The 12,732-nt window shown below is 35.5% G+C and overlaps 1 protein-coding gene across 3 annotated transcripts in view; it reads left to right on the top strand.

Annotated features, from left to right (window-relative positions):
- Positions 1-12,732, top strand: part of gramd1bb (GRAM domain containing 1Bb) — a 373,707-nt gene that overhangs the window by 101,167 nt on the left and 259,808 nt on the right. For all 3 annotated transcript variants that reach the window (XM_062060498.1, XM_062060499.1, XM_062060500.1), the window contains exon 3: positions 7,740-7,841. In XM_062060498.1, coding sequence (XP_061916482.1) covers positions 7,740-7,841 — 102 coding nt within the window. The remainder of the gene's footprint in view (positions 1-7,739; positions 7,842-12,732) is intronic.

Below are 12,732 nucleotides of genomic sequence, written 5' to 3'. Positions count from 1 at the left end.
AGTTCTCTACAGGCGTCTGTGTATCGAAGTCAAAAGTCCTCCTGGTTAGAGTCTCTGTTATCCGAGTTCTTCCATCTTGACTGCATCTTTCGGGAATGTAAACAAAGAAGCGCCGGCTGTGTACTGTTGTGGCTGACTACGTTCGAAAAATACGTCCATTTCGCACCGACAACTTTCTTCTTTGCTTGCTCAGCTTCCTTCTTCATAATGCAATGAACATGATTGAAACAGATTCACGAACACAGATGTCCAGAATACTGTGGAATTATGAAATGAAAACAGAGCTTTTTCGTATTGGCTTCAATGTGGAAGGCATACCCGTGTTCGCCGGTCTACGTCACGCGCATACGTCATCCTCAGAGGCGTTTCGAACCGGAAGTTTAGCGGCAAATTTAAAATGTCACTTTATAAGTTAACCCGGCCGTATTGGCATGTGTTATAATGTTAAGATTTCATCATTGATATATAAACTATCAGACTGCGTGGTCGGTAGTAGTGGGTTTCAGTAGGCCTTTAAGTCTCTAATGACTATGCTGATGTTAAATAGCAGACACTGTCAAGAAATGATCCTGGATTGTGCTACAAACATGACGCTACTACCAAAAATGTATCAGGGCGGATGCAGGTCTGAAGCAAGGAAAGTTTTTTTTGAAGGAAGTAGTGTGGAATTATCACGATGGTGGCTATTTATTGCTAACATGCACATTTCCTTAAGCTGACAATAGCATTAGCTGTTTGATTTGAGCATTGAAAGTCAGTCTGAAATATGTCGTCTTCAAGCTCACGCCACTGGGGCAATGTTGATCCTGACTGTCCTTTTCAGCTCAGTTTTTCTTGTTTTGTCTCCTCAGACTAAACATTTAGTTTATTTGGTTGTTTTGGAGCTTAGGCCACGATAGCATTAATTGCACATGGGCGTTTTTCTTCTTCTTTTAGTTTTCTGGCGGCACGCAGGCGTTCGCATCGACTTCCGTCTTTTTAACCAACGGGGAAAGGGGGAGTGACATATGCCGTAAAGCAAGTCAGCACATTTGTGTGGCAGGGTTCCTGCCACCCTTCTCAAAGTCGTTAAGTGCCACTAAAATGACACAGACCTCCATGACAGAGGTGTCATCCAACTACATTGCAAAAACTGAAATCTATGTAAGATGAAATATCTCAAATCAGGGTGATATTTGCTTATTTTCTGTCTGATAAGATCATTCTTCTCACTAAGAAAAATGTATGTTAGTGTTTTACTTGTTTTAAGTGTTTTGGTCCTAAATGATCTCAGTAAGATATTACAGCTTGTTGCTGAGATTGTATGACCTATATTGAGTAAAACATTCTTGAAACTAGAATATCAACTGTTGCAAAGCTGTGTCACTCACAAGTATAAAACTACCTTTTTAAAGTAAAAATGTCTTATTTCAAGCATGAAAAAAAAAATCGAGACTTTGACACAATTGTGTCTCATATAAAAACAGATGACAGCCAAATGGATTTTGCTGTTTTATTTTCAATGAAACAATAGAAAATACGTACTCATATAGTAGTACACTTGTTATTAGTGAGAATATACTTATTTTAAGGTATCTTGGGGTTCATTAAGGTTAGCTAATTTTACTTGTTTTGGAAAGTCTTGACAAGCCAAATTTTCTTGTTCTATTGGCAGATAATTATGGTTATGGTTTAAAGTCATATCCAACAACTGCGACAACGACTTTTTATTGTCAACTGAGTTTTGTTTTTTAATGATTTCTGCTGGTGTTGTGCCGCCGCGTTTTTTCAACGCAAAAAATGTGCCTCGGCTCAAAAAAGGTTGAAAAACACTGGTGTATAGCATAGTATTATAACATAATCCATATTGCATGAGTGTATGTCTTCCAATATTTCAGTGCACTTGTCATTTTCATGTCAGTAATACTTATGTCTCTTGCTTGCAATCACATGTTCCATTACAATCAATAGTTAGATTTAATTTATGTTTGACTAAGAAAACATCCTACTAAATGTTTTATTTTTTTTTAAATTCTAAATAAAGATGACCTATTATGCAAAACCAACTTTTTGTATTTATTGGTACCTGCTGTTGTGCATTTAGGATCTGCATAAGGTCCCCGAAATTTTTAAATCAAACCACAGAGATATTTATAAAATAATATTGCCTTCCTTCATAATTGCTCGAAACGAAGTGTTTGGAATTTACTCTGACCTGCTAAGTTGTTTGCGCTGCGACGTCATGTAATCAAAAATTTACCCAAAGTGTTTTGCGCGAGTCCGACGTTGTAGTTGATAATTCCTTATTTTTCTCTTTCCTCTTGTTGTGGGGCAGACTGGCTCGTACATGCACATGCATCATCTGCTGTGGTCATGTCCAATACAAAGTAACATATTGTTGTCACTTACATATGCCAGTAGACTCCATATGGAAGCGCTAAAAACTACAACATGGCAGGGAGAAGATGCTGTCGAAGTGGAGGCACGTAAATAAAGGGGCGCATCCTGAAGAAACGGTCAGAAAACAGCTTGAAAATGGTCTGTAAAACATAATCTATGCAACATTTTGACCAAAGAACCAGCAGGTAGACCACAAGAAAGTGTTTTAAATATAGAAATTAAAAAAAATCATGATATGACCCCTTTACGGCATCAAAATCAACGGTTTATAAGATGATGCACCAAATTTTTTCGTTCTATTACCAAAAAAAAAGGTCAGCACCCACATTTTGTAATGATGTCTGCAATATGTAAAAATATATTACAAAATTTGTCAAAAGTTTATTGCAGCATGTGTTCAAGAATATTATTACAAAATGTGGCAGATTATTGCAAAATGCAGCTTCATTACAAAATGTGATGAACATTATTACATAATAAAAATAATACATTTTATTTGGTATAGCGCTTTTCAGAGTACTCAAATACGCTTTACAGGATAAAAAAATTAAAATACAAAACAGTTCAAAGTAATAATAATATAAAATACAGGAAATATAAAAGCAGTACATTGTAAATGCGTTGTTACACACCTCAGTCAAACAGTTAAATATTTTAGACACACTATACAACAAATTTACCCCTTTCTGATTACACTACCAACAGATTCTTTATTAAATTAATATCACATATTTACCCTTTTCCTTTCCTATTTAATAATAATCATTTTCTTAAAAACATCGGTAACAACACAAGAAGTAAGGATATAATGATATGAAAATTTCACATTACAGTTATCGTGACCAAATGTATCACGGTTATCATTATTACCGCGGTATTGTTGAACATAGTCGCACTGTTAGAAAAACCAGATAGTGTTTTAGTCTTACTGTAGTATTTCAACAGTTTTAATGGTTAAGCTTTTATTGTTTTAAATATTGGTTTGTACTTTAGCACTTAAGGATTTCTTCAAAAGAAAAGTGCACAATAAATACAATGTATTATTATAAATGATTTCTGGCAGGCATTGTGGCATCCTTCTCAGTTCAGCAGTCCTTGAACTCACCGTGAAAACACTTTGTCTCATGTTCCTCCGAGTATAGAACAATCACTCTGCTAAGAGAGCACAGCTTGCAGGTTCAATGTACACAATTGAATAGCTCAGTTGCTGTAATGTGTTTATCTTAGTTTAAATTGATTTATATTGTTTCTTAATAGAGAAAGACGCTAATGTCTCTTGTCTTCATGTTAGCATGTAAAGCTGGCGGGCTGGCGCCATTCAGTCTTGAGTTTATAAAAAAAAAAAAGTGCCATTATCAATCAGATGTTTTTCATAATTTTGAGTTAAAACGGTTATACTAACCGTCGGGAGTTTTATCATTAATACCGTTTATCGTTACATCCCTGACAGGAAGTGATGTGATGTTTCTTTATACTTCTTTTTATAGATATGTTGAATTGTAAAAGTGTAAATGTGATGTACTTCAATGTGATACTGTTAATAAGCATGTTCCAAAATAATCCGTAAGCACCATTCAAATTAAACAAATTATTTTGATTACAAAAATCTACAGTGTTTCTTGCCACAATAAAATAACCACATTCTATAAAAAAAAAAATCAGAATATGATTATACACTCACATTAACTACATAATAGCATCACTTATTTAAAAAAAACACTTCGCTAATCTATCCTCTGTCTGACAGGATAGCCAATGATTTACAAGCATGAGTCAGCCACAGTTTCATATTAAGTCAAAGTCAACCGGGTTTAACAGGCCTTAAAACCGAAAGGGAAGTATAACTTGCAGGTCCAAAGATTTACAGTCTGGAGCTGTGCATGACTTTCACGATCCCAAACATCAGCAAGGACCGAGCAGGTGACCAGCCGGTGATCCGATGGTGTGTCCGCTGCAATGTCTGAAAGGACTGGATACAGTATTAATGACGTTAGCAGCTGAGGGCTAGACAATGACTGAATGTAGGATGCATGCAGGCAGATGGAGATGGATGATTGGTGAACTGGAAAACAGGAAACGGATTCACTTGATTGGAAACATTGTGTATTTTCATTTAACGGCTGATAAAACCACATTTCCTTGGTTTTAATCCCAGGTGTCGCGATGCAATTTTTTACATTTTCGTTACGATAGCAATATATGAGCATTCAGTATTGGCCGATACCGATATGGATTTGACACGTTATCAGCACAAATCATTCATTTATTATTTTGTTGTGTGTTGAATGTTAGAAAATACTTAAAATGGAAGTTAATCGGTGTCTTTATTACCGAGGCCTTTTTTTTTTTCTTTTTTTTTACACTGAATTTATGTAACTGAATGTTTTGCGTTTTGATAATTTTGCCTTTTTATAATTATTTTTACATCAGAGTATACTGAACAATTTGTTTTCGTTTTCAGTATGATAGCAACATAAGAGCATTCAGTATTGGCCAATACTGATATGGATTTGATGCAATGTCAGCAGGAATCATTCATTTATTATTTTTTTGTGTGAATGTTAGAAACGACTTTGCTTTACTTTACAATTGGTGTCTATTAACCAAAGCTGTTTTTTTGTTTTTTTACACTAAATTTATGGAACTCAATGTTTTGCGTTTTTAGAATTTTTTTTACATCAAAGTATGCTGACAATTCAATTGAATAAAAAAAAATTGTTTTAGCAAAATGTGCCTGTTTAAATAATTGAAAGAGAAATTTGCATACATAAATTTAGCGTAAAAAAAGCTTTGGTAATAAACCTCCATACTTAAACAAGTGATATTACTCAGGGACTGACACTGTCCTTAAGTGGAGACTTTGTGTCTGTAATTAATATACAACTATAATTATTTGATACGTGTTTAAATTGACAAATATGCTGTTTTAGATTGAAATATCGTTCAATTAAGTATGTTCAATTACATATGTCTGGCTTGTGTGCGTAGCTGTTGTGTAGCTGCTAGCTCCTAGTAGCCCAAAGCCTACCATGTTTACCTTTTTATAAATGATATCACTAAAATACAAGAAAAGACCAATCTTGTGTGTTTATTGGAGGACTTTTTTATTTTATTTTTTTACACTGAGTTTATGTTACTGAATGTTTTGCGTTTTGATAATTTAGCATTTTTACAATTATTTTTACATATGAATATGCTGAACTTTCTTTTTTTCATTTACACTATGATGGCAATATAGGAGCATTCTGTATTGGCCAATATTGCTATAGATTTGATGCAATGTCAGCAGGAATCGTTCATTTTTTATTTTGTTGTGTGAAATGTTAGAAACGACTTTACTACGGAGGTTAATTTGTGTCTTTATTACCAATGCTTTCTTCTTTTTTTATACACTGAATTTATGAAACTGAATGTTTTGCATTTTTATAATTTCCAAAGTTTGCAGACAATTCAATTAAATAAAAATAAAAAAATGTGTGAGCAAAATGTGTGTGTTTAAATAATTAGAGAGAAATTTGCATACATAAATTTAGCCTAAAAAAAAAGCTTTAAGAAAAAAAACATACTTGACCAAATGAAATGGAGACTTAGCTGTCCTTAAGTGGATACTTTGTATCTGTAAGTAATATACAACTATAAATATTTGATACTTCTTTAAATTGACAAATGTGCTGTTTTACACTGCAATATTGTTCAATTAAGTATGTTCAATACAAATGACTGATTGTGTGCTATTGTGTGCTTAGCTGTTGTGTAGCTGCTAGCTCCTAGTAGCCCATAGCCTACCATGTTTAACTTTGTATGAATGATATCACTAAAATACAAGAAAAGACCAACCTTGTGTGTTTATTGGAGGACGTTTAGATGTTAACTGGCTGTCCAGCTTTGCACACGCATACACGCAGCAGGACTGTTTGTATCGGAGCGTTTAGATATAATCCGACATCAGTATCAAATTTTAGCCATGGATTGACTATATATTTTAATGTCTAATGTGACAGGGGAATCGTTCTCTGTATGTGCTGAACTCCTGTTTCCATGTCCTACTGAGCAGAAAAGTTCTCACACTGCGGATGTAGTTTATTTATAGCATGCTGTGTTCTAATCTAGATAGCAAACCAGATTGAATCAAAGGCGCCTCTGCTGGTCACAGCCAAGTAGCGCACTCCCATTTTTCTCATTTATTTAAAGTCACGATTAATCGGCACTTAATTCCACACAATGAGCAATTATTATGCCCATAACTAAAGTAAACAATGTATTTATTCTCTTATTTGATCTTCTTATGTGATTAAAATGTAATTTTATGTAAGCAACAGTACCCAGCTGTCGAAGTCAAAAGCACACTTGCGTTAATTGCACATGAGCAATAAATGTGTTAGTAAAAAAGGCGTTCACGTAAATAATGATTTAATAGATCTAATGTACAATAATTTAAGTAATATTAAAAATATTGATTTAAAAAAAAAAATCATACATAGGCTCCTGCACCCCCCACAACCCGAAAGGGACAAGCAGTAGAAAATGGATGGATGGATACACTATGTTCACTGTTCGTCATTTCATTCAGACATGAAATAGCTAATTATTATATGCAACATTTAACTAATGTTGTACAGGAAACAGGATTTTTTTCTTGTTTTTTATTTGTGTTATACTTAATTTTTATGCAAATGCCTTAGCAAAATCTGATGGTGGAACAAACATGTTTTGAAGTATCAATATAATAATGATTTACTCGACTTTTTTAATTGTATTTTATTTGGCACCTCTAAAAGTACAATTTAATAGTAGAACATGGATGGATGGATGAAATAAATTGCCAGCAGACTGTTTGTAGTACACAGTGTAGTTCTTATAGACGTCATTTAGCCCCCTCTAGTGTCAGGATGAGATTTGTGCAGGTCAGGTTGTATAAATCTTTGCAAACAACCCACTTGCCACATCATTATTTAGAGAAATATTATGAATATCAAGTATTTTAATCATTCATCCTCTATACATATCTATTATAATTTTTGCATGGTCTTTTTTATGCATTTAGTTCTGAGGCACTTTTGTGCCTCAGATTAGTCTGTTAGTCAGTGTACATGAAGTAAGTTATATTGAGCTGATTCTGCTGTAACTACAACACATTTAGGGCAGCTTGATAAATAATGCCACAGCCTTTCCCCCCACTGGGCCAAATGTGTGGTGATGCAAAAATAATCCCCACATTAATAACAAGGACAGCATTCTGTGTCCTACATGCTGCAACTCTGCATCTATTTAACTTCCCACCTGTTTTGCTGCCCTGTGTGCAGGTGCAAATATGTCATAGTTAGACAACTGACAACTTGACTTCTCTCGTGTGTCTACAGCAGCCAGCAGAGCAGCCAGCAGAGCAGCCAGCAGAGCAGCCAGCAGAGCAGCCATGAAGATGACACCACGCGCTTCTTGACTCCGTTAATCCGAGAGGAGAGGTGAGCACCACGTGCGAAACGCGTTCGGTAAAAGTTTCTCAAACTGCTACGCGGGCTCTATCTCGTTATACATATGAAATAATTGGACAAACACAATTAACTGAAATTGCATTCCAATTACAGTTTACTCAGCGGCAAAAATAAATGTTTTACTCAACTCATACCACACCGGATTATAGGGCGCATTAAAGGAGTCATATTGTTTGGTTTTGTTTTCTAAATGGAAAACACTTCCTTGTGGTCTACATAACATGTAATGGTGGTTCTTTGGTCAAAATGTTGCATAGATTATGGTTTACAGATCATCTTCAAACCGCTTTCTGACAGTCGCTTCCGGATGCGCCGTTTTGTAGGCGGGCTTATTAAAGTGGCTCACCTTCGGCAGCGTCTTCTCCCCGTCATCTTTGTTGTAGCGGTGTAGCGTGCAAGGACGGGAGTGGAAGAAGTGTCAAAAGATGGAGCTAACTGTTTTAATGACATTCAGACTTTACTTCAATCAATAATGGAGCAGCATCTCCTCATCCGGAAACAACAACAAGGCCGGAAATGTGTCCCGTGAAAAACCGTCCGACCGGAACTCTCTATTAACTAAAGTTCCTTGGGTGAATAATGTAAACTCACTGTACCGGTATGTTTTAGCGCTTTCATGGCAAGTTTACTGACAGATATAAGTAAGAACTTTACACTACTTTATATTACAAATGGTAACAGCGGAGGATGAATGCCCCATAACAAGAAGATAGAGAAAAAGAAGAAGGTTATCGACTACGAAGGCGGATGCGTGCAATTTTTCTGGATTTATGCAGATCCCAAATACAGTTCAGCATGTACCAGAAGGTAAAAAAAAGTTGCTTTTGCATAATATTGTGAAACAAAACGCCAGATAATGTTTTACCTTATACACACACCATAATACTACTCGTATGTTTAATGCGCCGACAGTCCTTCAAGCGGTGCGGCATCATAGCTTACCAAAGGCGTATTAAAACATTTTTGAGAGATTTTTGAGCACCGTGTGTAATGTTCTATATTTTCAATGGAACATATAAAATGTTGGTGTTGTTTACTTGAGTCATATTGCAGCCTATACATATCTCTTATGTTTGACTGCCATCTACTGGTCACACTTATCATTACACCATGTACCAAATAAAATTGCTTCGAGGTCAGTAAGCAAAAGCAGAATTATTACATACATTAGGCGCACCGGGTTATAAGGCGCACCATCGAGTTTTGAGGGGGAAAAAAAGGATTTTAAGTGTGCTTTATTGTCCGGAAAATATGGCACCCGCAACAACATATTATACCAGTATATATAAAGCCAAGCAAAATACTTTTGAGGTAATTGGTGTCAACCATCGCTCTAGGAATGGGTACCGAATTTGGTGATCTGATAGAAAAGGCTAGAACTTAAAAGTAAGACTTTACTTTTCCTAAATGTTTTAGCTTGATGTTAATTTAGGTTTGTTTTGCCATAGACATAAGACTGATTAGCATTAACGATTTTACATGGCGATTTCGACACTTCCAAATTTGTTAATTAAAACTACAACTAAGATACACATTATAATCAAACAGCTGGTCTGTCGTATGTACAATACTTACAGTATAAACACTTTTTAGGGTGCAACAGAAGACAAGATTCAGCTTTATGGCAAAAGCTAACCCCTGACTGTGCAACATAGCGAAGTCTATACATTACTGCCATCTAACGTCTTGGAATTGCAACTGCATGTAAAGTGTACAATATAATACTTGCAGATGAGACTCAAGAAATGTGTGACAAGAAATTAAAAAAATATATAACAACTGGACAGCACAATTATTATAATCAGCTCATTTCTAAATTTTGAATTAAAAAAAGCTCTTATTAAACACATTCAGTTAATTTTTTAAATGTTGAATTTAAAAAAAATCTTATTAAACATAATCAGCTATTTTTTAAATGTTGAATTTGAAAATAAATGCAATTCTCAATTAAAAATAATGTAACAAGGAAAATAAGAAAAGTGTCATGATACAGTTCAGTGAAACAGTCACAATTTGAACAATGTGAATTATTATTATATTTTAAGTAGGGCTGTCAAACCGTTAAAATGTCAATCGCGATTAATCGCATTTTGTCAATAATTAACTCATAAACTGCACATGCATGTGTATGTATTATGTGTATGTATATGTATTATATACAGTACATAGAGAGATATGTGTATGTATTATATATATATATATATATATATATATATATATATATATATATATATATATATATATATATATATATATATATATATATATATATATATATATATATATATATATATATATATATATGTATGTATGTATGTATGTATGTATGTATATATATATGTATACAGTATACTGTATGTATATATTAGGGCTGTGAATCTTTGGGTGTCCCACAATTCGATTCAATATCGATTCTTGGGGTCACGATTCGATTAAAAATCTTTTTTTTTTTTTCAATTCAACACGATTCTCGATTCAAAAAAGATTTTTTCCCGATTCAAAAGGATTCTCTATTCATTCAATACATAGGATTTCAGCAGGATCTACCCCAGTCTGCTGACATGCAAGCAGAGTAGTAGATTTTTGTAAAAAGCTTTTATAATTGTAAAGGACAATGTTTTATCAACTGATTGCAATAATGTACATTTGTTTTAACTATTAAATGAACCAAAAATATGACTTATTTTATCTTTGTGAAAATATTGGACACAGTGTGATGTCAAACTTATGAGATGCGATGCAAGTGTAAGCCACTGTGACACTATTGTTCTTTTTTTTTTGTCTAATGATAATGTCAATGAGGGATTTTTAATCACTGCTATGTTGAAATTGTAACTAATATTGATACTGTTGTCGATAATCATTTTTGTTTCATTACTTTTGGCTATGAAAGTAGCTTACCACCACCCCCAGGTGTGAATGAATGATGTGTTCTCACTTCTCTGTAAAGCGCTTTGAGTGTCTAGCAAAGCGCTATATGAATCTAATCCATTATTATTATTACTTTTGGTTTGTTCTATGTCGTGTTTGTGTCTCCTCTCAATTGCTCTGTTTATTGCAGCTCTGAGTGTTGCTGTGTCAGGTTTGGTTTTGGGGGGCAAAACACTCTCAGCCCCGTGGCCCTCCCCTTAGGTTAAGGTGGCCCTGCTTGTTTTGTTTTTCTCTTATTAATCCTCATATGTCTTACTGGTACTTTATTCTTTATTCCTACTCATGGTTCTTACTATTTTCCAAGTTTTATTATATTTATTTTCCAACGTTCCTCAGATGAGGGGTTATCGGCCGTGCTTGTGGGGGCGCTTTTGTGTCAGTGTCCTGGTGGCCATGGTCTGATGACCTCCTGGTGCAGATGGCTCCTGTGATAGTGTTTACTCACATGTCTCCTCTGTACTCAAGTCATGCAATCATTTGTCCATATAGTTGCATATGTGTGTATGTTGTGTATGTGTGTGTTTGTGTTTGGTATCTGTGTACCAGTGGCGTGCGGTGACGTTCATGTCAGGTGAGGCACTGACTTTATCACAGTCAGATTTACAAACATATGAACCCTAAAGAGTATCTTATTCACAATTTGATTGGCAGCAGTTAACGGGTTATGTTTAAAAGCTCATACCAGCATTCTTCCCTGCTTGGCACTCAGCATCAAGGGTTGGAATTGGGGGTTAAATCACCAAAAATTATTCCCAGGCACGGCGCCGCTGCTGCCCACTGCTCCCCTCACCTCCCAGGTGTTGAACAAGGGGATGGGTCAAATGCAGAGTACAAATTTCACCACACCTAGTGTGTGTGTGACAATCATTGGTACTTTAACCTAACTTTAACTTTACACTTACAAACTGTAGCACACAATAAAGCACATTTAATTAAAAAAACGTTATTATGGTCTTACCTTTACTTATAAATGCGGGAGCGTTGTGAATGAATTAGATATGAAATCCGCGCTGCATTCTGCAGGTGTACCTAATGTTGTGTCCCTGTTCACGGCTCCTCCGGCGCGCCGCGCGAGCATTGTTGTTTTTGCACATTTTGGCTTCTTGTTAAGTGACTTTTTTTGGGTGGATTCGGTCTTGCACGTGGAGGGTTTGGGTGTGGGCTTTGGTTGGTGTGGCTCTCCCGTCGGGCGATGCATTCTGCGGCGGGAGTGTTAACCGGCACCAGGAGGCGGGGTTATGAGACGAGCCTCATGGCAGCAGTTTTATGATCGCTCAGCACTAAAAATATGTTACACACATACAGTTGTTGACAAAATACACTGTACATTATACACCTCAGCTAACTAAACTATGGAAATGTATAATATAATTCATATAGCAATACGGTCTCACTGCACAGCAGGCCAGCAGTTAGCCGAGTCATTGCGCACAATCCATGTTGAGGCACAACGCAGTGACATGCCTCAACTGGCTGCTGACACCGCACCGTCTCTTCTCAGTATTTGAACGGCAAATGTGAAAATAAAAATAAAAATAATCTAAAACTGGTGAAGTTAAATGGAAAATAACTTTAGTATAGTCACTGGATACATATAACAATTTAATGTTTTTATTTTGTTTTTACTTTTTTTTTCTTTCCATGATGGCAGGTGAGGCCGTGCCTCCCCTGCCTCTAGTGACTGCTCGCCACTGCTGTGTACGTATGTGATAATGGGGGATCTGGGTCACCGGGCTATTGTTTTTAACTTTGTAAAGCACTTTGCGTTGCATTTCTTTTATGTATGAAAAGCGCTTTATAAATAAAGTTTGATTGATTGATTGATTGATGATAGTTCGTTCCAGACTCCAAAATCATCAGCATAGAACATTTAACTGTGCAGGCCACATTTTAGATGGCACTTTGTTAATCTCAAAGAGAAATTCACAAT

Source organism: Entelurus aequoreus, linkage group LG10 (genome assembly GCF_033978785.1).
Source record: "Entelurus aequoreus isolate RoL-2023_Sb linkage group LG10, RoL_Eaeq_v1.1, whole genome shotgun sequence".
Taxonomy (NCBI): domain Eukaryota; kingdom Metazoa; phylum Chordata; class Actinopteri; order Syngnathiformes; family Syngnathidae; genus Entelurus; species Entelurus aequoreus.
Note: the sequence above shows the minus strand (reverse complement) of the source record. Positions and strands in the feature narration are given on the sequence as shown.